This window comes from Myripristis murdjan, chromosome 22 (assembly GCF_902150065.1).
Source record: "Myripristis murdjan chromosome 22, fMyrMur1.1, whole genome shotgun sequence".
Taxonomy (NCBI): Eukaryota; Metazoa; Chordata; class Actinopteri; order Holocentriformes; family Holocentridae; genus Myripristis; species Myripristis murdjan.
The window spans coordinates 13,482,871-13,507,093 of NC_044001.1; the positions used below are offsets into that span (position 1 = coordinate 13,482,871).

The window sequence follows — 24,223 nt, forward strand, 5'->3', positions numbered from 1 at the left end:
CCAAAACACTACCGTGCCCACAATGCAGTTCGGTTAGTCACAGGTTCCGCCCTTATGCCTCCACCACATGAGGCAGACAGGGGGAGGAAGTGAGCTGGCTTGTTGGTGCTAATGACGCAGCCCAATCCCTCTTTAAAATAAAATAAAATAAAATAAAATAAAATAAAATAAAATAAAATAAAATAAAAAGCCACCACCACCACCACCACCAACAACAATAGTAATCATAATCATAATAATATAGGTTCCTCGGAAGGAGTGAAATTTATCATCCTCAGTTTTACAAATGAAGATATTATAAATTTACTCTTGGAAAAGGACATACTGAGAAGGAGTTAGGGAAGTTAGGTAGAAGAGAAGCAGAAGGTAGAAGCAAAAATATATATATTAAAAAAAAGACATCAGGAAAGCTGAGGAGGCATAGGTTAGAATAAGGAGAATATAGTAGTGGGTGAATTAGATAAAACCATTAGGGCTCTACATGCATGTAAAGATGAAAATAAGTTCCATAGCATGAGGGGGAGAGGTGTATAAAAGGAATCAGGTTCTCAGAATAGGTATCAATGCTATGATAAATACATCATAGTTCTGAAAAGCTGTAAATCATGGCATACCACAGCACTACTGCCCAAACAGATGCAAGATAGGGTGAGTCTTTCTTTTATGAGCAGAGAGACATGGTGAACTAATGAATAGGAACATCAATGTCTTTTCCAGATTTTTATCCCATTATCCTATTACAGAAGAGTATGTCCTGCCTGTATAAAATAATGCAGATATTTGAGGTTTATTTGTCCCCATATTTTCTAGTAGTGACTTTGAGAATATCATACATTTCTTTCTGACATATTGGGAGGAAAGAAGTATGCCCTTTCAACAAAGTAGAAAATGCAGAAAAATTATTGAAGGTGTTTAAAATAATATAATAAACTGTTACTGTGGCTAAACAAGGAAAAATATGTGCAGCTACTTAAGTGTCTGAGAGGTTGACCTCTGTGTGGGAAAGGTTTAAAGTGGCCCGATGGACAAAATTAAACTGGTTTGAAACAGGCTTGGTTATCCTTCTCGAAATCTGCATAAAAATGACAACAAAGCTAGATGTTGTATTTTAAAATGTTGTGCAAAGTGCCTCTGATACCCACCTTCATTCTATTGTAGAGACCTATGAATCACAGAGCCATAGACATGGAAACAGGATTTCAATAACCCTTATAACATTTGTTTTCAACATTATCATCACTTAATCCAACAAGTAGGCTACAGCTCATTCACATGAAGTAAAATCTAGTCCCATGGTTGCCCATGCTGGCAATGGAAGAGAAAGAAAACTGGACTTCTTTGGGTTTTCGATGTGCTGGGCTGGAAAAGGGTCCAAGTTTAAGTCTTTTTTTTCAACCAGATAAGATACTGCACTTCTTAGTTCAGTGATTGATTAAGTTTGGCCTTTAATTCTGCTTTTACAATCTTAGGTTGCCTTTCAAATGAATTCAAAGTGTTATCATGTTTCAGTGATTCAAGGAGGGAAAAACAACTCTGTAGTTTTGGTCCTGTTTTATTTAAGTAAAGTATTTAAAGCACAGTATCATCTAAATATCAAAGGATGGCCACAGTTCAAAGCAGTAGAGGAAACACACAATAAATATTATGTCTATAAAAGAAGACAGCTTGAGTTGCACAGGCGTTTCACCATATCCCTGAGCTAATACAGTATATTCTCAATAGTATCAGACATAATTTCCAGATTAAGAAACACAATGAACACAGCTGCTTGTTCTATACCAAACAACAAAATATGGCTTTAATATTATCACTGGCTGAAAATGAGGAGGCATCTCATTTTTGAGGTCATGGAAACACTAAAACTTCCAGAAATGTCAGAGACTGCCTGGAGCCTGAGGAAAATGAAAATGGTAACAGTTCTAAAAATATGTCAAGTAGCAGAAATTAAATAAACAAGAGGTACTATTCTTTTTAAACTGGAGTATGCTCACTTCATATTATGCAAAGGACCATATGAGTGAATGTTTAATTTCTTTGTTTTGACCTGCTTCTTCTCTTGGCTTCACATATACAGAACATACCCTGCCTTTATCCTATCTCTGTCTTCCCCTCAAGTTTCATAGAGGTGGCATTATTACATTATTTTAAAATGCCTGTAAGACAAATCCCTCTAAATCCCAATAAAACAGAATTACCATACATTATTAAGGACTCTGGAATTGATTTGTGAGCAATATCAGCTCTCTAATGTTGATTTAAATCTGAGATACCAGCAAGGTCTTGCATTAAAACGAGCAATTTCATAGACATGTTTCCAGTTCCAGACAAGAACACATGCTCAAAACTGCAGACAGTTATCCCTGAATCTTCACAAAGTTGATCCATTTCACCATCAGTGGAGAAACTTCATGCCAAACAGCTTGCTTGAGTTTCTCTAAACCTTGGGAAAAAGTCAATGATTAGTAGAAAACACAGGCAAATTTTGCTCACCTGAGCGTTTTAGCTGTACATTTTCTTAGTTTGAGCGCTGACTTTTGTACTCAGAAGATCTTCAGGTTAAAAAAAAACAAACAAACAACAACTCTGCATTGGGATCATCAACCCACAGTCAGTCCACGTCTGGACAATCACTCCTCATCAGGGAACTTGAACTTGGCGTAGACAATGAGCATGACGATGGACATGACGACACACAATGAGCCAATCACCAGGTAGGCGATGCCCAGGAACTGATTCTTCCCGCCCATCCAGGACACATTGCTGAACACCACCTTCTTCCTCCCATCAAAGTCCAACACAGGATAATCTGGAGGGGAAGATGTTAAGGAACTCATATACTCCCAATGGACACAACTCTATACACTGTAGGCTTAATTCAGACTTTCACAAATATACTAAATACATAGACGCTCATAAACTATTGTTAATGTGTTAAGATGACCTTTACAATCTTGCTGCATTAACCTAGGCTTTTTTTCATGTGGTTTATTAATTACATAGTTTATTTACTTATTTTGAAACATTTGCCTGGGGTTTTTCCTACTCTAGTGACTCCCAAGTCATTGTTTTCATTCTCCCCAGCTTAGAGAGAGAAACCACACCCAAGTGGCAAAACAAGTTAGGCCAGGCTGCTGCTACTCATGGAGCTTGCCTGTGAGTGTTGTAACATGACACAAAACTTGTGGCCAGGAACTCTGGAAACCTAGCCATGTGGATATAAGAGCCTAACACTGCTTATAACCACGTTACTCTTACACTGTACCAATACTATCAATTCTTTAAAAATAACCAAGTCCCTAACCCCATATACTCACCTAAGCCAATGGTACATGTATGTCATACAGAAATCATGCATATGCCATAATAGTGATATATTTTGATTATTTCTTATGTGTTGTTCACATGCTATCTTCTGTCTTAAAGCATACCATTTTTGACATGGATCCTTTTTGCTGCATCTTTTTCCATGACATCAAGTGATTCTAACCAAAATCTTATCAATTGCTTCGCTATAGAGCAACTTGCATCTTCTTTGCAAGGGTGATCTGCTCTCCAGTACAGTCCTATGGGTCCAATAGACAATCCAATTAAATTATTATTTTCTAAAAAGGCCCCAAAAGCATTCTGCACGTCTTTTGATCGCTAATTGTTTGATGACACGTCAGTAGAAGACGTCATGCCGTTCTCTTACAGTTTTGATGCAGTTTTGAAGCTGTTTTGATGGCTTTGGCACTTCTTTGTTATGGCTAAGTATAGTATAAAGTAGTGTACGTAAATAATGAAAGTTTCCAAGTCATTGACAAATACGATATTTCCTTACAGAGTAAATGTATGTATGTTGAGGTAAATTTTTGGATTGTGCATTGGCCTTAGAGGACTGTATAGCTCTATATGGAAGCAATTAATGAAATTTTGGTACAAATCAATCAGGAAAAAAAAAAGATGGGACAGCAGGGTCCGGGTTGAAAAGGGACATTGTATGTTTTAAGCACAGGACTCAAGGATTCAAGCACTGTCTTTTGACTCATCACTGAGTCTTAAATTTGTAGAAGGATACTGTAGGCAATTTCCAGGGAGTAGTTTCCTGCTGGCAGGCCGTTTTTATAATCGCCTTCTGTAATTCGTCGATACAGCTTTCTGAAGTCTGGCAGCGCTGCTCTTCTCATCCAGACGAGGAAATCCTGATTGACGAAGCCATTATTGGCTGGGTCTGATGGGTCCAGCTCATAAGCTGGCTTAGACCAAAATGTGGGCTTCACAGTACCTGCAAGAAAATTCAAATCAGCAATCATGATATCCAAGCCAAAAAAAGCACATATTTACTTCATTCCAATTTAAACGATACAGCCGCAAATGAACATTTCACCATCATCTACAGGTATGAAATATTGTCTCAACAGTATTTACTAACATTTACTCTCCATCTGATGTTATTCTAAAAGAGATTGCATTAAATTATATTGGTTGTAAGTAAGCTACTCCTGTTGTCCTACATTCTCACCAATATAACTTCTTTGCCTGATTTTTTTAAGCTTTGTGGTCACCTAACACTTTTGGAGAAGGTTGGTGAAGCCTCATGACGCATATTCACAAAGCAAAATCACAGAATTAAAACCAAACGGACAGGAAGTCATGGTAAAGTCAATTTAAGTCCCTACCATTGAATGCATTCTTCAGAGGTGTGATAGAGGGGTTTCTGTATTTGACGTTGTGGTCTGTCCACCATGCGATGCCTTTCCCATCAAAGGGCACCAGCTTCCTCGCTCCATTGACGATCTGATAGAGCTTGAAGGTGTCTTCCGCAAGCAAAATGAAAGAACAAGCATGAACAATATAGCAATAATTCAAATTCATTTGGACGAACCTTTTGATTAATGTAATGTACCATTGAACAGGCTGTTTGCCACTGATCCACAAGGCACAATTGGTTTATTGTTGGCGTCGTACTGGTATGGCACGCAACCTTCATCGGGACTCTTCAACAAACAAAGAAAACAATCTTTAGGGAACTACTGCTGCATTTCAGTGCTCAAGTAAATTATTGTATACCAAAGACCTTTGCTCATATTAGAAGCCATTTACAGTTTTATAGCTAGAACTGAGAGACACGTGTAAGCAGGCACACCAGTGTACAATTCTATTGAAAATGAACCAGAAAAGATGTTTAAAAAAAGTATGAGCTTCAAGGTCACATCATTTACCACAACATTAAAATATGTCATATTAGTATACATCTCAAAAACAGCACTGTGAGTCTACAGAGGCAATTTCCAAATTATTGGAGCTACTTTGAATCTTTGATTTCTGGGTGTGGAGGTGAGCTGTTAACATTGTGGATTTTACCTCTACAAGAAGCGGCAATTTATTTATGATTAACTTCTAAATGCCATGGCAAAAGGATCACAACTCTGCCCTTTCTGTATGACATGGAGTCTTGAAATGTAGTGGTGCAACCATGAAATGGAAAAAACAGCTACACACAGGCGACTGAGATAAACTTGTGTTGCACATGAATTTAATTTTGCCTTGGAAGAAAAAAACAAAGTCTGTCGTTAAGTCTGTTTTTCCTCATAGTTTTTCATATCCTCTGCTACTCTCTCACCTGAAAGTTGTCCAGACGTCCAGAGAGCTGGCGATCGTCTCTGGAAACACCATACTTTCTGTAGTTTTGGAAATAGTTGGACAAACCATAATAAAAGAACACTGGCCCCTGTTTAAAGAGAACAGAATCACAAAAACACAGCCAGACTTTAGGTGTAGCAGTGTTTATTCAACTTGACATATTAAAATGATGTGTGTGTCTGCGTGTGTGAGTGAATGAAAGTGTGTTAAGCTCCATGCAGCCACCTCAAATAGTTTGTCCAGGGAGAAGTCCAGCTTGCACACACAGTTCTTGGTACTTGGGTCAGAGCACTTGAAGCAGGGTGAGTTGTTCTCTACACCAGTATAGTCCCTCTGTGTGGCAAAGAACAGACAAGGTTTAGCATTAAATATTGATCCGTACAACACCCATCTTGCTTGTGCGTTACTGACACCACACCTAAAGTGTTTTGTTTACCAGCAGCAAGACGTCTGTGACTGGATAGCACAAAAAGTCACTTAGTATAAATTATCTTTTTTTTTTTCTTTTTTTTTAAACCCAGTTTGATGCATGAAATTGTGTGAACAAGAGGTTGCATTTCCCCCATCCTTCATCCCACATTATCTTTCCCTATCTGCTGTTGTTTTTCACATTTGACCCTGGACGACTGGCCTCCGATCACTGTCTTACCTCCAATACTTGGATGTTCTGAGAGGTGACAAAGAGAGCGATGCCAATGCCAATGAAGGCCAGACCGATGATGACAAACCCCGGGATTACAATACCAGCAGATAGCATAGGCTGCCAGGCTGGAAGCCGTTGCTGGGTGAAGGCAGTGTTGTCAGGCCGGTTGGCCGTCTCCTGCTGTTCCTTCATTCCCTTGGTCCTGTTGGATGAATCAGTTAATCACAAGTTAGTTTATGTCTCTAATAATATATAGGTTTGTTTAGCTATGTTTTAAAAGGTGGCGATAAACAACATTAAATATTCCCCTAGTATTTGAGAATTTACCTTCACAACACTCCAAGTAAAGTCAACCTCATTTCCTTTTGGCACCCTTCTCTTGCTATGATTTTTCTGTGTGTGAGGTGTAAACTGCACTGGCCTATTAACTTGTTCAGGTACACACACACACACCTTCAGAGGACTTTACATACAAAACCTCGACAATTCCAGCTACTACAAACACTACCGGCCACATTTCCATTAGTCGACAACAAAACACAGATCAGTGTTAGAGTTAGAGAGGCGGTGTATCCTTACTTTCGTCAAAACTAGTTGCTTAAGAAAAAAGTTAGTCATTAGAGTGTGATGCAAACATTTTTCATCCATTTTGTAATTATAACTTGTTTAGTTGTACTCACAGACAGTAGGCTGCAAAATGGAGAAACAAAAGAATCAAGCGACCATCGGAGTTTAGTGGGCGCAGCCCTGTGCTGCAGATGTGACGGAACAGATCACCTTTACCTGTATCTACTATCTTCCTGCCCATCCAGTTCTCTCAGGCTGACGTCAGCTCGTCTGCATGGCTTCGTAACGCTGAACTGGAGTCAGTTTTATCATTTCTCCACCAATGGTGGCGGGTGGGAAGTGGGCGGAAAAGCTGAACTATGGTCAGCACTGAAATGTAGTCCCAAACCATATCCCTTTTCCACTGTTCACCCGAAAGTAATACAGATAAGTGTTTAAAAAACACGTGAGAAGTGTTAAGAATTAATGGATGGGTAAACCAAATGAACAATGCAGAACGAGTAGTAAAGCATCGCCTTCTTTTTGATTGACAATACCTTCGACCAATTGTTACGCTCAGAGCCATTGTGTAAGTGTATCACTCCGCCAATCACGTTAGAGCTCTTTGAGAAAGGACCGGCCACTACTGCCTTTGTGTTGACATTTTCGGGGATCTAACGTTAGAGGTAATGTTAGTTTTTCCGTTATTTTGCATGTACGCTTACTTGTCAAAACACATCTTGTGCGTGTAGGAAACGCTCCTGTAAAATTTTATTGCCGATGTGTCAGCACGTAATGGTTTGCAGCCACAGCTAACGTTTTGTTCACCAGGTCGCACCTGCTACTGTGCCACTGTTGCTGCTAGCCGGCTCTCATTGTTAGCGGTGTTAGCTAACTAGAGAAACGTTCATGGGGAGAAATTAAGGAACTGGTCGATTTCTCTGTGGCACGAAACACTCTAGATTTGACCACCACGATACACTCAAAGTGCCCGCACAAGTTAGCAAGTTAGTTTTTGTAACCCTAACTGTAAAAGCAGAAAGATTTGGTGAATATTGCTGTTAAGAACAAAGCTAACGTTCACGCATGCTAACGTCGGTTGCTAGCCTCACCAAGCTGCTGCTTCTGCAGAGAGCAACGATGGCTAGCGAGGTAGCCGGCTAACGTAAGCTAGTTCATTTAGTGAGGAGGACAAGTGCTGCAGATCTAACGGTCTCATCCCCCCAAAAAACAAAACAAAAAAGAGTGTAAGACTGTTGTCTACTGCAAATGAATAAAATGATTACCAGGGTCTTACTACCATTGTAATTGTTGCTCATAGTCCTGTGGGTATACTCACCAGCTAAAAACCCAGACAGCCAAGAGAAGCTGTTAAAGACCTTTTCTCTTTGTATTAATGACTGCCCGATAGTTTTAAAGGTAAAATGCACAATAACAACATGATGTAATGTATTTGATGAGATGTGAAATTCAGTCAATACTCGTGAACAACAAGATTTGTGGAAAATGTGTTAAAATGTTATTAAATTAAGCTACAATGTGAGAGGCCGACCCCTTACTGTTTGGTTGGTCTTGTAACAATATCTCTGGTTCTGTCTTCATTTTTTAGTGTTTGAATGGATATTACCAGGTGCACGGAGAAATGGGTAAAACAAGACAAGGTTACTGTACCATGGAGCCGTCATTTCATAAAACCATGACATTCATGCACAGTTTCTTACTGCATCCAGTGTTACAGCCTTGCTATTTTTGGGTGATGCATCCCACAAAGTCTAGTCCTGTTTGGTGGCTGTTAGCCCATTGTAGCAGGTGCATTCACTGTTCCCCACAGCTGCGTGAACAATTGACATTCATGGGTTAAAAACAAACTCGTTTTTTATAATAAAAAACATCACAGATGTCACTTTGACATTATGTGACTATGTGAATTACATACGAATTTCTAACTGAAAAGAAGAACCACTCACCATGAATTTGCTGGTTTCCACAGCATCTTTTTTCATTCATTCATACATTTGGGATTTAACATGCAAATAACTATATATCAAATCTAAATTTACACTACTTAAGTGAATGATTTTTTTTTTTTTTTTTTTTTGGTGGTGGTTGTTTGCACAGCTCACGCTTTTCATCATTTTCATCTTTTCTTTTAGGAATATTAGCTAATCTGTTTATCATCAGTTATTTTTGTCCTGATTTGATTCAAATGGTAACCATTTCACTTTTGACTTGGGATATTGTTTGTTTTAATTTGAAGGTACTCATCTCATGTTTCTTCCCCCTTCTCCCAGGAGAGGCCTCCAACGTCCTCCATGATGCTGTCCAGTAAGAAGTCGGACGCCAGCTCCTCGTCCTCCTCCTCTTCATCCTCAGCGGGGGCAGCAGGAGGGGACCGGGCCCCAACCTCTGACGCCCAGTCTGGTCCTTCAGTGTCAGCTGCAGGCCCTGCAGATGTAAAAAAGAAGGAGAGGTCATCCCCGAGTGGGGAGTCAGGTGGCCCCCCTCTGCCCCACCAGGCTGGCCCTGGGGGGATGGACCAGGACTCAGCCGAAGTCCGCAGGACAAGTCGACGCAAGCGAGCGAAAGTAAACACCTTATGTCTTTGGCTTAGTGAAGAAAGGAAGTTGCTAAAATTAAAACAGTTTTGTATCAAAATGTCAGAAAGCCCATTATCGTAGGGGAAAGATTAGATTTGCCACTTGATTAAAGGACCAATATCTGTGTCAACACTTAAGCTATATGTATTGTATTGATTTGTATTACCTTTACCACAGCATCAGAGTAGTTTGTGTGACTTAGCGTGGAGCCTGATAGAAATAATTTCTCTAGGTCTAGGTTCTAGACCATGTTTCTTCTTTTAGAAAAGGCCTCAGCACTTTTGAGGAAAGCAGCCGTATAGTTGGCTGACTGCAGCTTCCCTACCATCAACCGAGAACATGGTTTTAATGTAGCTTTTATTGTGCCTCTTGTTGCAGGTGGAGTACCGCGAGATGGATGAGAGCCTGGCCAATCTGTCTGAGGACGAATATTACTCTGAGGAGGAAAGGAACGCCAAGGCTGAGAAAGAGAGGAAGCAAGTCATCCCTCCTCCAGCCCCTCCAGTAGAGGAGGAGAATGACAGTGAACCAGAGGAGCCATCTGGTGAGTCTGAATGTATTTTTTATGTATTATTTTTATTAACATATTTTCATATCAACATTTAACCCACATAGAAATCAATGCCCAAAACTCAACTTAAACATACACATACATGCACGCACTCACTCAGTCACACACACACAGACACACACATGGCAGGGGGATGGGATATGAGTTAACAAAAAAAAAAAAAAAAAAAAAAAAACTCATTTAAACTACATGTCAAGGACATCTAAGCTCATAAAAGTACATATCATCCACATGCAATTGTTTTATTTGGAACCACTTGATATACGTTGGCGATATATTGAACATTGGTACCTGAAAATATATCAGTCATTTTGGACTGGGGCCTCAAAATAGGTATTTTGTAAAAGAAAATACTCAAAGCTTTTATAGTAACCCATCATTATTTGCATGTCAAGTTGCATTTTGTGAGAGCTGGAGTGAGTTTCTTCACATGGTTGATGTCTCACCCTTTTCTGCTTTTCTTGTGTAATTTTGTGGCTAGAATGTCCTTATCTTCTTTCTCACTGAAAACAGGTAAGTGTAATTTGCTGAAAGCTGTGGACTGTGTTAACAAACTTATGTATGCATATTTTTTTCAGGCGTTGAAGGAGCTGCCTTCCAAAGCCGTCTCCCTCATGACCGCATGACATCCCAGGAGGCTGCTTGCTTCCCCGACATCATCAGTGGTCCTCAGCAGACGCAGAAGGTCTTCCTCTACATCCGCAACCGTACAGTAAGTGCACTTGTCTTCATACTCGTACTTCATACTTTTTAATTACACACTTAAAGTTTTTAATCAGGCAGGAGTTAAAAGAATGTGAAATTCCAGAAGTAATCGTGTTTCAACTTAAATAATAATGTATTTTTAATTTATCTCAATCTCATTCAGCTCCAACTGTGGCTGGACAACCCAAAGATCCAGCTGACCTTTGAGGCCACGGCACAGCAGCTTGAAGCACCATACAACAGTGAGTTTTAACCCTTTTGTCTCTCTCTCTCTCTCTCTCTCTCTCTCTCTCTCTCTCTCTCTCTCTCTCTCTCTCTCTCTCTCTCTCTCTCTCTCTCAAATAAGTCATATTAATTATGAGTTTTAATTAATTGTGTTCTCTTCTTAGGTGATGCTGTGCTCGTCCACAGGATACACAGCTACCTAGAAAGGCATGGCCTCATCAACTTTGGCATTTACAAGAGGGTCAAGCCTTTACCAAGTGAGTTCCCTGCATTCACCAGGGTGGGAAAGTATTAACACTAGCCACCAGCAAAATGTTGGTACTGACAAAAACTATTATGTAAGCCATTGTACAAGTGTAGACATTTCAGTGGCACAGTGATACCTAATTACCATACTCGGTTCTGTACACACAGCTAAGAAAACGGGGAAAGTCATCATCATTGGTGGAGGTGTGTCCGGCCTAGCTGCAGCCAGGCAGTTACAGAGTTTTGGCATGGATGTAACAGTCTTGGAGGCCAGGGTAAGTCATAAACAGGTTTTATAAATGTCTTTTTTTTTTTTTTAGGGATTTAGCTAGACTTCTTGTGACACTGTTCCATCTTATTGTTTTTTGTTTTTTTTTTGCCATGGCATAGTTAGCAGAGACACTTTCTACATGATAAAGTTATTTTTCTACAATTACTATTTGTTCTTTATTATTCTGTGTTTAATTAAATAAATAAGAGTTCATTGTGATTAAATTAGGTCTAACTACAAACCTGAATAACCTCAGCTGTAATTTTCATTGAACTCCTACAACGCCCTTCTTATATGTAAATTCATTTGCATGGCATCACCCAGTGGTAGAATCTACCTCTGTGTTCCTCGTTGATTTTTTTTCCCCATTGACTGCTGTAATACAGTGGTATATGGCTGAGAAATGAGAGCACAATCAAATAAATGACTAGTTATTTAGTTGTATATGTCATTGCACATATGATCCTGTGACAGTAGGGAATTTACATTTGCTTTCCTTCACAGGATCGTGTTGGAGGCAGAGTGGCCACATTTAGGAAAGGCAACTATGTGGCTGATCTGGGAGCCATGGTGGTGACAGGGCTGGGTAAGATTTAGACACACATGTGTCATCCTTCTCCATGCCTAAGTCATTCACAGCAAAAGTCAGAGCATCTTGCATACCTCTGGTCTCCAAACAGTGTAGAATATGCAAGTTTTTGTCCCAGTCAAACACTACATCATCTGTTTAAACTGATACAGCACAAGATCAATGCTAATGAGTGATATCAGCAGGTGTAGTGTTAAGTTGAAATGGAACCTTGCATACTCTCTGTTCTTGTTTTCATAGAATTTGAGACCACAGCTTTTTGTCACAGCCAAATCACTTGGCTCCAGAGATTTTGCAGTTATCAAAATCCATCCATAGAGGGTGGTGTTGCCCATGTAAATGTTGTGTCACTGTCAATTGTGTGTGTGCTCATTCAGGAGGGAATCCCATGGCAGTGATCAGTAAGCAGGTGAACATGGAACTGGCCAAAATCAAACAGAAGTGTCCGCTGTATGAAGCCAATGGCCAGGCTGTGAGTATAACTAGATGTCTTAATCAGTAAATTGGGTGAGCAGTTGCCTCTTGTTTTATGCTAATGTGGCTGAGCTCCTCAGGGCTTTCTTGCTCTGAACAAGTTGAGGTTTCAGTTTGTTTTTCTAATTCAGTTTACTTACCCAAAAGGTATGCATGTTACATTCTGTAGCCAGCTGATTTAAAACTTTTGTTTAAGTGAAAAATGTGTGGCTGATAACCAGACTTGTCATACCGGCTTTGTTTGCTCTGCATTGGGTTGAGTTCCCTGCAATCAGCTAACCACAAGAATAACCATCCATCATGCCAGTGTAGCTACAGCTGTATTTGATGTGTGTATCTGAATTCTGTGTTTTTTTTTCTTTCTTCCTCCAAACCAGAGCCTTTTGTTGTATACATACATTTAACAGAAGATGTTTGTACATGCTCAGCATTCCCTCCTCACAAAACTGTCTTGTGTCTGGGTCTAGAGCCCCGCTCCAGACCGGTTTTTGTCCTCAGGCAGGGCTATAACTTTCCATGAGCTACAAAAACACAATGGATGGTGGGATCTTTTTAACTGCAAAGCCTAGCGCAGCATCAACAACAGTACCCGTGCCTTACAGAACAGAGCAAAGAGCAGAGAATCAGATGTAGGCTAATGTCATTAAATTGGAAATAAACAGTGTTTTTGGTCTCACTTTTGGTCTGCCCGTCAAGCAGGAGCAGTAGTGGGATGTTTAGGTTCACATTCAGGGCATTTCCATTGAAGTAGGGGCTAGCCAGCGGGGCTCTGTAAGCATCCACATCATGTGTAACTAGTTTCCTCCTCCACAGGAAAACGCTAATTAAATATACATGTTTTAGTTTTGTGCAAACCTGTTTGAGGTTAAAGTTGTGTGACTACATAATGTTTTTTTTCTCTCTCTCTCTCTCTCTCTCTCTCCCCCCTCCCCTTTTGTCTTCTCAACCCCTCCCATGTTCATCTTTTGGTGAACTACTAAAGGGTGAACGATGCACAAGTGTATGTATTGGTTTATTTACATAATGTATTCTTCACATGATATTGATTAATTTTAAAACGCTTCTCAACATTTAAGCTCCATCCATTTAAAATTTTGTTCTGTGTAATCCATCATTTTTCATCTATATAGGAGATTAAGAGAGAAATATAAGGGTAGCCTTACCAGCTCACATTATATATCCCTTCTAGAGTAGTCATTACTGAATAAACCCCTTTTTTGTTATTTCTTGTAAAAGGGAAGATCCACACAATAACATAAGTTAATGTTTCTTAAAATCTTGGTCAGGATGCAACCAAGAGGGCCAGCTCTCATTTATTGATACAATGAGGAGACATTTGTCAGAGATGCTCCATTTGATTTGAATGAGATTTTTTTATTGACATTGTGACTATACCAGGTGAATTTTATGAGGGAACTGGCACACATTCTGGTGTGGAATCTTTGTGCTCTACTAAAATTTTCATGTAAAAGCACAAACAAATACTCTTGGACATAGAGTACTGGCTGTGTGATTTCTGGCATTTGGAATACCGCAAGTGTGGATTTTCCCTTATTTGCAGCAAGTTGCAGTGGCATCTTTTTTGTTCCAAGTTTCTGTTTCTCCAGCCTAACATCCATATGATGTCATCTTGAAAGCATGTTATTAAATATGTCACTGCATGTTCATCAAGATATGGATTACATCATCAAACATTCTACATCTTCATTGAGCAACATAGAGATAATGACAGGATAATGTGTACTTTTTCTGCTTAAAGGCAGAGCATTCTTTATTGGGGTTGGGCAGCAGGTTTAGATTTATGGAAAAAAAATATATATACAGCCCTCCCAACGGATGAAAGAGTTTTAACCCTATCCTTTTTGTTTCAAAACAATGTTTTGCAACAGAGACATGCATCAAATTATCATAGCACTTCACGGGGGTTCAGGTAATGCAGGGTTAGCCTGGCCCTGGTATAAATTGCACGCAGGTTTACTGGTTCACAGGCCATCCTGTGAGCTGCTTCAAACCAGAAATATTTCACCGTATTCTGGTTGTGCATCTGTAGCAAGCATTAACTTACATTCACAATATAAAATCATAATCTGACAAGCTGCCACCAGCTTGACACTACTTAAATTGATTCACCCGAGATGTGAACTTGTCTTTGGCATGGAAATGTATAAACCAAAGGCCAGTAAATACTATTGAAATTCATGGGATGATTTGAAAAAGTAACTTAAACTGGCTGCAGCTAGATAAAAAAGAATAAAATTAGCTGTATGCTTTTTTTTGGCACGGTGTGCACTCACAAGTGGTCACGAAGTGCTCCACTCTGTAACCCGCAGTAGGTCTCTGCCCCTTGAGGTCCAGGAACTGAGTAAATTTGATGGCCACTGGAAAGTAGATTACATCAAAATTACAGTATATTGACTATGGAAGAAAATTACCCAGCACTACTATGTGTTTTCTAGCAAAATCCACAGCCCTCCCCACATGGGGAAATCAAAAATTGCACTTTTTTGGACCAGGCCCCCCACCCACTTCAATGAGATGTGGTCCATTACATTAGTGGCTCATTGCCCTTAATTTATGTCCCCAAAAGAGAAAAGTAGAGAAGCTGGTTTAGAGGGTAGAATATGGAATATAAAGACTGACGTAAGATGAAGAAAAAACTTACTTCTACCAGTGAATAGCAGAATTTGGTGAATGAACCATAAGTTTTTCTTGGTATGAGTAAATAATTTTGCCATCTACTTACTTAAGGTTTTCATGCCATTCGCAATGATGACAAAATTTAATTTTTCTGTATGTGTGGTGGAATACCACTGCTATTATGAAGTGCGACTGATAGTCCATTTTTCTTGTGTGTGTGTGTGTGTGTGTGTCCAGGTGCCCAAGGAGAAAGATGAGATGGTGGAGCAGGAGTTCAACAGACTGCTGGAGGCCACCTCCTACCTCAGCCACCAGCTGGACTTCAACTTCCTCAACAACAAACCCGTTTCTCTGGGCCAGGCCCTGGAGGTGGTCATACAGTGAGTGTGTTGTACACACACGCACACACTCAGTCAACAACAGTTCTTTCTTTGGCAAAACAGATGGATACTGCACGTGTGCGCAAGCCAAAGCTATATACAGGAATCCTAAGCTAGAGTCTGTGTGCAGGTTGCAGGAGAAACATGTAAAGGATGAGCAGATAGAGCACTGGAAGAAGATTGTGAAGACTCAGGAGGACCTCAAGGAGCTCCTCAATAAGGTGGGCAAACATTGTGTACTCTGGCTGCTGTAGCCTCATGCTTAGAGAAGTAAGCTCAATACTGTACTGTCACTGTTTTTAATCCCAGACAGGTTGAAATATTTTTTCAAAAGTTTGCTCGGAGTTAATCCTCTCTAATGTTACACTTCTGCTTTCTCTATGAATGATTTCCCTGTTTTTTTCCCTCCTGCTATCTCATGACTTCCTCTCTCCATCTGTCTTTCCTTTCCTTTCTCTTTTTCTTCCCTAAAGATGGTGACCACTAAGGAGCGGGTTAAGGAGCTCCATCAGCAGTATAAGGAGGCCAGTGAGGTCAAACCACCTCGAGATATCACAGCAGAGTTCCTGGTCAAGAGCAAGCACCGTGACCTCACCGCCCTCTGCAAAGTGAGCTCAAACACCACCACATAGCCACCTCATCCCAAAGTAACTAGTGGGTCAGATTGAAGAGGCAATAAGATAACGTAGGAGAGAAGGAAAACATCTGGTGTTAAATATGGATGTAAAAAAAATGCAACAAAGTGTTATTTGGTTACCGGCAGGCTGAACTGTGGAAAGCTGGAATGCATCCCTCATATCACCTTGAATTTCTTGCAGATATTTTCAAGCTGTACGCAGTTACCTAGAGAGCTTGTTTTCCAAAAGAAATTCCCACATGATGCTTTGATTACCCCCTCAGATGCCTTGGACCAGGCAGAGATCGAACTGCAGGAGTTAAAATACTGCAATCCAGGCAGTAAAATAATAACTGCCAAAATTTTAAGGTGTTTGTGGTGTTTTAGGTATTATATAATTTCTGTCCTTTGAGTTGCAGTAGGTTCGAAGTGCCTTCCGGAAGCCTCAAATTAAGTTTTCTCAGCATGGTTATTAAGTATGCCTATAGTTAAAAAGGCCTGCCACCACTGTTTCCTGTACAGGACCTTTGCCTTGACTTTGAAGGATTTTTTTTTCTTTTTTAACAAAGTGGAAATAATTTGTAGCTGTGTTGGAATGTGGAAGAACAACTAGCATGTAAAACGAGTATTTTATAGACTAGCAGGTCCGGGACTAGCAGGCCTCACAGAATTTTAATGTCGTGCCATTGTAATTCTCTCTAAGTAAACCAGACAGGCTGTGTTTAAGTGGTTTAATGCCTTAGCAGGATGTATTATTAGAGCGAGAGCTGCCGTTTTATTTTTGGTGCAGATAAATCGCCTCCACTAGTGGGATGTGTATATTTTAGAAGGTGGTTTGAGTTGGTTTAAACACAGCTGGTGTCTGAACTGGAGTTGTCCGTTACCCTTCCACTGTCTGAGAAACCACTTCAAGGCCTTAAATCTCAGTCTGACTGTCTTTCTGTCTGGAGTTGTACACACACAGTCCCAATAAGACCAACTGAGCATTTATGTGTGTGTGTGTGTGTGTGTGTGTCAGACTATGTAGTATATCTAGATTTAGGACCTTGGTCAAGACATTTTTGGTAGAATATTTTCCACTATTGACTTTTTGCCATATTGAAGTACCTTGCCAGGTTCATAATTGTCTTGGTTAAGTGGTATTGCTAACTGTAGTCATCTCCAGGGGCCTGACAGGATGGGAGGTATTAAGTACAGCTTTCTGCAGGTTAGGTGATGCTATTATAGCTGGCTTCCTATGCTGCTTTGGTAGTTTGTTCTGTTGTGGTGGACCTGTGAACAGGCTGAGTCAGCCTTTTCTGTTCAAGCTGCTTGTCCTTTTCTACATGACCTGAAACCCTCTGGGTGTGTACCTTATACAGAAAACACACACATGCACTGGCATGCTAATTTTCTTTTCACTTAGCTAACGACTTGACTAACTCTGTAAGTGCAGCCTTTCTTTGCTTAGTGTGAAACATTTGTCAGGCTTTATTGAAAGCAAATTGAATACAATAATATATTCCAATTTCAGTTTCAACAAATGATATATAATGATATATATCATATAGTATTGGCTATTGGCCATATTGAAATGCAAAATTAAATTTTGAGTCCAGCAAAATATCCTCAAGTCACTGACTGTAAATAGTGACGAGTAAAGTAGTTAGAGAAATAAATGAGACTTTTGTGCATTTATATAGGTATAATTTTATAATGCTTATACAGTGCTGGATCTCTTGAAGTGGCACTGTATCCTGTAAGTTTAGATGAACACACACACTACCTGAATCTCTTTGCTGTCTGTCCATCTGTCCCTGTGTAGGAGTACGATGAGTTGGCAGAGATGCAGGTCAAACTAGAGGAGAAGCTTCAAGAGCTGGAGGCCAATCCACCCAGGTAACTCATCTTCAATTCATCCATCCACCCACCCGCTGTTAGCTTCATCATCATCGCTGCCTCCTCGCTGTGCTGCTTCCTGCTCACATGGTCTTTCTCTGTACTCAATGATAATTTATTAAGAGTGCAAGCACTGCAGGTGCTGGATTCTCCATTCATTGGTCTTCCCACTCTTCCCCTCCTCTTTCTGTAAGGCCGAGAAACAAAAACTTGGTGCAAGGGTACTTTTTACGTTTCTGCTGTGACTGCCAGATCCATGAACTTAAGTCATTGTCCACTTCATAAATAAATTATTTTAATGCACCTGGGAACAGGGGAAGCAGCAGCAGATGGCGGATATAATTTGGTTCAGCACGCTAGTCTGTGACATAACAGTCTTGAAAGCACATCTTGGGGAGCCTTATTCATTCATTGAAGCTCCAGGCTTGGTTCATCAGGCTGGCAATGCTGACATAATATGCACTGAGAAAAAGCTGCATAGAATTACTGAGGTGACAGAGGTGTCTAGAGACCAGCTTTGCAGAGTGCACATGGGCAACCCCTTGGTATTAAGCTTGGTGTATATTAGATACCAAGTAGACCCTGGTTGATGTAGCATATGTGATTTCTTTCTCGGATCATTTTGTCTGCATATTAAACTAGGAACACGTCCTTTTGCATATCCCCTCTTAGTTGCAAGTTGATAATAACCTTAATTGTTAGTCTTCCAGGTATATTTTTTGCCATCCTGATTGACTCTCTGGTCTTAACAACTGATGTGTATTTGTATGGCATATGCTGTGTGCTTGCTTTACTGTTAAAGATATTTTGTTCTTGTGGTGATAGATTAACTTTTCTATGAGTAAACTTGTCACTCTAATATCTACATAGCTGTCAGTATGATCTAACCAGTTTCTCGCTGTCTGTTTTCTCTCCAGTGATGTTTACCTGTCATCCAGGGACCGACAGATCCTAGACTGGCACTTTGCCAACTTGGAGTTTGCCAACGCTACACCCCTCTCCACCCTTTCTCTCAAGCATTGGGATCAGGTACATACATGTATCGCTTTTTTAAAATGTGAAAGCCTGCAGTAGTCTTGATAATGGTCTTATGTAAGAGACCTCTTCAAGCCTCCGACTATCCCATGCAGATCCTGCCAAGGTTACCTCCAATTCAGCTATGAGCTAGTTATGCTATTATCTTTCATTTGGAAAGCTCATTGTTGTCTTTGTTATTGAAATGATGAGGTTTTACGTTCACACAGGATGACGACTTTGAGTTTACTGGCAGCCACCTGACAGTGAGGAACGGCTACTCATGTGTACCTGTGGCCCTGGCTGAGGGTTTGGACATCAAACTAAACACAGCAGTGCGGCAGGTCCGATACACAGCCTCTGGTATGTACGCAGGACTCTGCGTGCGTGTGCGTGCGTGCGTGTGTACATGGTTGGCCTTGAATTTCACTATTTGACTTGGTAATTTATGCATCCTTGTCTAACCAGTTATTTATCTGTCCTTTCCTCCAGGCTGTGAGGTGATAGCGGTCAACACTCGCTCCACCACGCAGACCTTCATTTATAAGTGCGATGCTGTGCTGTGCACCCTGCCCCTCGGTGTGATGAAGCAGCAGCCCCCCGCTGTGCAGTTTGTCCCCCCTCTGCCAGAGTGGAAGACCTCCGCTATACAGAGGATGGGCTTTGGCAACCTCAACAAGGTTTGACCTCTAAATACACACACATGCATTCATCCTCTGTCCCTTAGTGGATACTGTGAACTGTAGAGTGCAGCACAGCTTAGGATTCATCAGAAAACAGAGATGGTGGTTCTTGAGGAAGTTGCCCTCCTGTCGATTCTGCTGCAGTGTCCTTACTGTGCAATGTGACCTTCAGCTGCTTGTGGGCTCCTGTATTTCAGCCAGAGTTAATTTGTGGTGTTTTGTATCTTTTGCACTTGTATACAGAACTGCTTCATTATTAGGCTATGGCGTCACTGCTTTTTAAGTGAGCAGTTCCTGCTGCATTCAACAGCTCTCTCTCTCATAAATCATAACAGGTGTTGAGTATGCAGCTTAGAGCAAGGAGCCCTCTCTTTCATGTAAATAGCCCAGAGCGCTCTTCATCGTAGTTTACATCTGGGCACAGTGTTTTGGATGGATAGAGGAATGGGAGGGTAGGTTGGTTAGGGTGAGTGCTAAGTGTAAAAGGGCAGGGAAACAGTCTGCAGATGTTTTTTTTTGCCTATTTTTTTAGTAATCTAATCACATTCCTTGCTCTGTGTCACTCCCATCCAATCATCGCTTGCTCTGTGTCTCTCGCCCTGTGTCCCACTCTCTCTCGGTGTCTCTGTCACAGAGCATCATCTGCGGCAGAATAGTTTAATTCTGCTGCAGCACAGAGGAGAATGCGGCATTATTATGCAATCTTAGCTGCATGTACCTACTTTAACCAGCAGAGGGAGCACTTCCCCAGAATCACTTTCCCTGCCAGCCTTCAGTGGTCACTAGAACTTGGAAAAGAAGCAGATTTTGACATAAGATAAATCTCAACTGCGATATTAATGAAAGGGAGCATTGTGGGTACTGCTGCCACATGTCACATTCTCAGATCTTACCAGCTGCACTGCACAGCACAGGGACAGAGGAACAGCTAATGTGTGGCCCCGTGTACACTGAATGGTGAATGTGTGTAACTGTTGCTGGTTGTGTGTGCTCCTCCCTGCCTGTAGGTGGTGTTGTGTTTTGACCGTGTATTTTGGGATCCCAGTGTCAACCTGTTTGGTCATGTTGGCTCCACCACAGCGAGCCGGGGTGAGCTCTTCCTCTTCTGGAACCTTTACAAAGGTGAGTACAGATATGTAATTCTTTGTGGTCATGGCTGCTTGTTTAGATAACAGTTGGATAATTTGTTGATACCTTTATTACATCAAATTCTAATACATTAAAGGGTACATTGTACATGTGATGTGATTAAAAGCCTGTTTGTCACCTATTACTGTCAATTATTTTCTGTGCAGTACACAGATGCATTCATATTGTTTTTGTATGCCAGATCAAGACAAATGATTTATTACTGTTTGTAACTTTTGTCCTGTTAATCCCTTGTTAGCCCCCATCCTGCTCGCTCTGATGGCTGGAGAAGCTGCTGGCATCATGGAGAACATTAGTGATGATGTTATAGTCGGACGCTGTCTTGCTATCCTGAAGGGAATATTTGGAAGCAGTGCTGTGCCGCAGGTGTGTTTATGCATTATTGTTGAAAAGAAATAACAAACTGTTCACCCATGGCTTTTTTTCTGAGTGAAAAAGCGCTGCCACGACCGTTTTTGGGATACTGGAAAAAAAAGAAAAAGGCTGGTGTCATTGTTAATACACTAGCCATAACCGAGCTCCATCTGATCTTATCGTCATGATTGGTTGGCTGACAAAAAAACAGTTGACGTCACTCCATGAGAGCTGAACTTGTTTAATCTGGGAACAAAATGCCGACAGCAGTGCTTTCTTTGCATTTTTCTTTTTGTTTGTAATGGCTGCCTCTGTAGTATTCCGTGTAAATATAGATTGAAGCAGCTGAGGAAGAAAACGTATGTGAACACAGTCTGAAACAAACATATTTTTACCAAGTTCTTCCCCTTTGACCCCTCACTCAGAGCAGTTCCTTCAGCTTGCACCCTAGTACACACCGAAAAGAATGTTTGATTGTAATATTTGCCAGTAGACCTCAGGAGATGTGGCAGATCTGGCAGATGTTTGGTTCTAAATCAGTTTGACTGAATTTACTGTCTACAGAAAAGCAGTGGGGGATTACATCTTTGTGATCCATCATGGAGTTTTCTCTTGGGTCCTTTCAGTTTTTTAAGTGGAATGTCAAATTGGTTCCTGATTTGACCCCTAACCAGTGCAGCTCGACACAGTAAGCGTATGTGAAAGGCGTTCGCATGCGGAGTCGTATCCAAACCACCCGTCATTATGAATCACCCACTATGGTTTCTTATGGAAGAAAATCATATACACAGAGGCCAGCTTTGGAACTGATTACCCATTTAGCTGTTTACAGGTCCTTCTAATATCAGCATGGAAACACATAACAAGCCTTGTTTGTGTTGTTGTTGTTGTTGTTGTTTGTCGTCATGGCAGCCAAAGGAAACCGTGGTAACTCGTTGGCGTGCCGACCCCTGGGCCCGGGGCTCCTACTCGTACGTAGCAGCAGGTTCTTCGGGTAATGACTATGACCTCATGGCACAGCCCATCACCCCTGGCCCCGCCATACCAGGAGCCTCACAGGTAAACACACACACATCAGTGGAAACATGCTCTCTGTGGTTCGTCCTGCGCCTAGTGTTGGTCCCAGTGTTAAAGTGTGTGTGTGTGTGTGCGTGTGTGAGAAAGGGAGAGAGAAGGCATCCCAGCCAGCCCACAGTATTCCTCCAGACCAAGGCAGTTTGTTCCCAACACAGATGTTTTTTGGGTGTTTTGATGCTGGCAAGCTGATTGATGTGAACAAGTCATATTTATGTGCTGACTGATGAGTTCTGGCATTTTACTACCCCACATTTTTTTCCCTCACCATTCCTCCTCTTTTTTTTCTGTCCTCTTCCCATTTCTTTGCCAGCGAAACGTCTCTACATACTTACCCTGTTCTCTGCACACTGATGATAACATTTTGCTGACTCTCTCCTCCTCAGCCTGTCCCTCGCCTGTTCTTTGCTGGTGAGCACACCATCAGGAATTACCCAGCCACAGTTCACGGCGCCCTGCTCAGCGGGCTCCGAGAGGCAGGACGCATCGCTGACCAGTTCCTGGGCGCCATGTACACACTCCCCCGACAGACCACACCCACCACCGCCAACAACCCTCAGCAGGCCCAGCCCACCCCTACTGTCTAAAGCTGCCTCTGTTGGTTCCTCTGTGCTCCTCAAATTCATATCGCCTTAACAGTTTAGGATAAAGCATTACACTTTACCCATATTCTGTGACATCCGTATCTTTAAGATCTTGGAAACCCCAGAGGCATCTTTGCACTTTTGCATCGACTCAAATGTGGGCCAATTCTAGGATTAGTCCGATTTTCTGGATACAGACGAGCTCTAATTCTGAATTGAAACTGTCTTTAGTCAGAGCACCTCACTTAACTTGTAGTTTGGGATTGCCGCGACTGCGTTTCCAGGAAGACGAAAGAACACACCATCAGTTTCTTAGTGTTTGACACCATTGCAGACAGATTAAACCCGCTACCACATGGATCGGACCTTTCTCTAAATCAGTTTGACTGATACTTTTTATTTCATGCTAATGTAATAATGCATCCGAACGCATTGTGAAAGTGTGATTTACCAGTCTCTAAAGCAGAAGCATGGCATTGATTTGTAAGGGCTTTGGGTGATTCTGTGCATTTAAATCCAGTCTATTTATCTATTTATGTGCACCCATGTGAGCATTATGGAATGGCTGAAACGTGGTACATATGTACACTCAAGCTGTGAGCCATAAGATCATACAAAGCAGATAATGCAAGTCGGTAGCACCATCTCCATGCAAACTATTTTTTTGTTTTGTTTCTTCCTATGAACTGGATATTTGCCTCCGGCGATGGCTCACATGCTCTGTTTTGGTTGTCTTAAGGCTGAATAATCTGGCCATATATGGTAGTTGAAACCCCTCTTAATATTATTCCTATCATTTTGGTTGCATAGTCTAGTGAAGATAGTGTGTTTGTATTAAATTCTAAAAAAGATAGACATGTTGGGGGAAAAAATTGTGAATGTTGTTACCATAGTATGTCAAGTGTATTATTCTTTTTGTTGTGTTCATTTCACTTTTTATATTGTTTTTTTGTTATTAAAACAAAATGAAAACGTAATCACATCTGTGTTTGTTCCTTCCTTGATCAAGATCAAGCATATGAGAAATTAAAGGAATACTCCAGCCCCCAAAACATTACCACGGATAACCAGTGTGAAAATGAATGAATGAATGAACTTAAAAATATTGTTTGCTGAATCATTTTCCTTTCATTTCCTGGCAACTCAAAGTGAGAAAGCACTACAAAACATTTTTGTATTCCATTAATGGATCCACCAGAAGCTATTGGATAGCCACAGGCTTTGTTCAGGCTTCAGAGAAGAGTGTAGGCGGGCTAACTTGGTGATCCTCAAGCAAAATTAATTGATTCCTGCCGTCCCTTGATGATGTGGGGCTGCTTGTGTGCTTGTACATGCATTTACAAAAGTCCTCTGTGGCCTCCCTAT

General features: G+C 41.0%; 2 protein-coding genes across 7 annotated transcripts; one reads left to right on the forward strand and one right to left on the reverse strand.

Moving 5' to 3' along the window:
• Positions 1 to 1,534: 1,534 nt before the first annotated feature.
• On the reverse strand, positions 1,535 to 7,185 carry tmem30b (transmembrane protein 30B). Of its 3 annotated transcripts, XM_030044273.1 has the most exons (9): positions 6,946 to 7,097; positions 6,272 to 6,467; positions 5,848 to 5,955; positions 5,603 to 5,710; positions 4,886 to 4,976; positions 4,659 to 4,796; positions 4,058 to 4,264; positions 2,607 to 2,806; positions 1,535 to 2,440 (listed from the first exon to the last, which is right to left on the reverse strand). In XM_030044273.1, the coding sequence occupies exons 1-8, from the start codon at positions 7,071 to 7,073 to the stop codon at positions 2,628 to 2,630; spliced, it is 1,155 nt and encodes a 384-aa protein (XP_029900133.1). In that variant the 5' UTR covers positions 7,074 to 7,097; the 3' UTR covers positions 1,535 to 2,440; positions 2,607 to 2,627. The 3 variants fall into 3 exon arrangements, with proteins under 3 accessions (XP_029900133.1, XP_029900134.1, XP_029900132.1); XM_030044274.1 differs by having other exon boundaries at positions 1,535 to 2,806; positions 7,049 to 7,185; XM_030044272.1 differs by having other exon boundaries at positions 1,535 to 2,806.
• Positions 7,186 to 7,355: 170 nt separating this feature from the next.
• kdm1a (lysine (K)-specific demethylase 1a) lies at positions 7,356 to 23,835 on the forward strand. 4 transcript variants are annotated; one of them, XM_030044267.1, is made up of 22 exons: positions 7,413 to 7,497; positions 8,421 to 8,472; positions 9,103 to 9,396; positions 9,784 to 9,952; positions 10,558 to 10,691; positions 10,848 to 10,926; positions 11,074 to 11,166; positions 11,324 to 11,430; positions 11,931 to 12,012; positions 12,393 to 12,487; positions 13,472 to 13,489; positions 15,364 to 15,506; positions 15,637 to 15,727; positions 15,980 to 16,114; positions 17,927 to 18,000; positions 18,918 to 19,029; positions 19,245 to 19,377; positions 19,507 to 19,694; positions 20,705 to 20,819; positions 21,085 to 21,212; positions 22,113 to 22,259; positions 22,661 to 23,835. In XM_030044267.1, exons 2-22 carry the CDS (start codon positions 8,428 to 8,430, stop codon positions 22,859 to 22,861), a joined length of 2,583 nt encoding a protein of 860 aa, XP_029900127.1. In that variant the 5' UTR covers positions 7,413 to 7,497; positions 8,421 to 8,427; the 3' UTR covers positions 22,862 to 23,835. The 4 variants fall into 4 exon arrangements, with proteins under 4 accessions (XP_029900130.1, XP_029900127.1, XP_029900128.1 ...); XM_030044268.1 differs by having other exon boundaries at positions 9,787 to 9,952; XM_030044269.1 differs by having other exon boundaries at positions 7,456 to 7,497; positions 8,421 to 8,457.
• Positions 23,836 to 24,223: the final 388 nt, after the last annotated feature.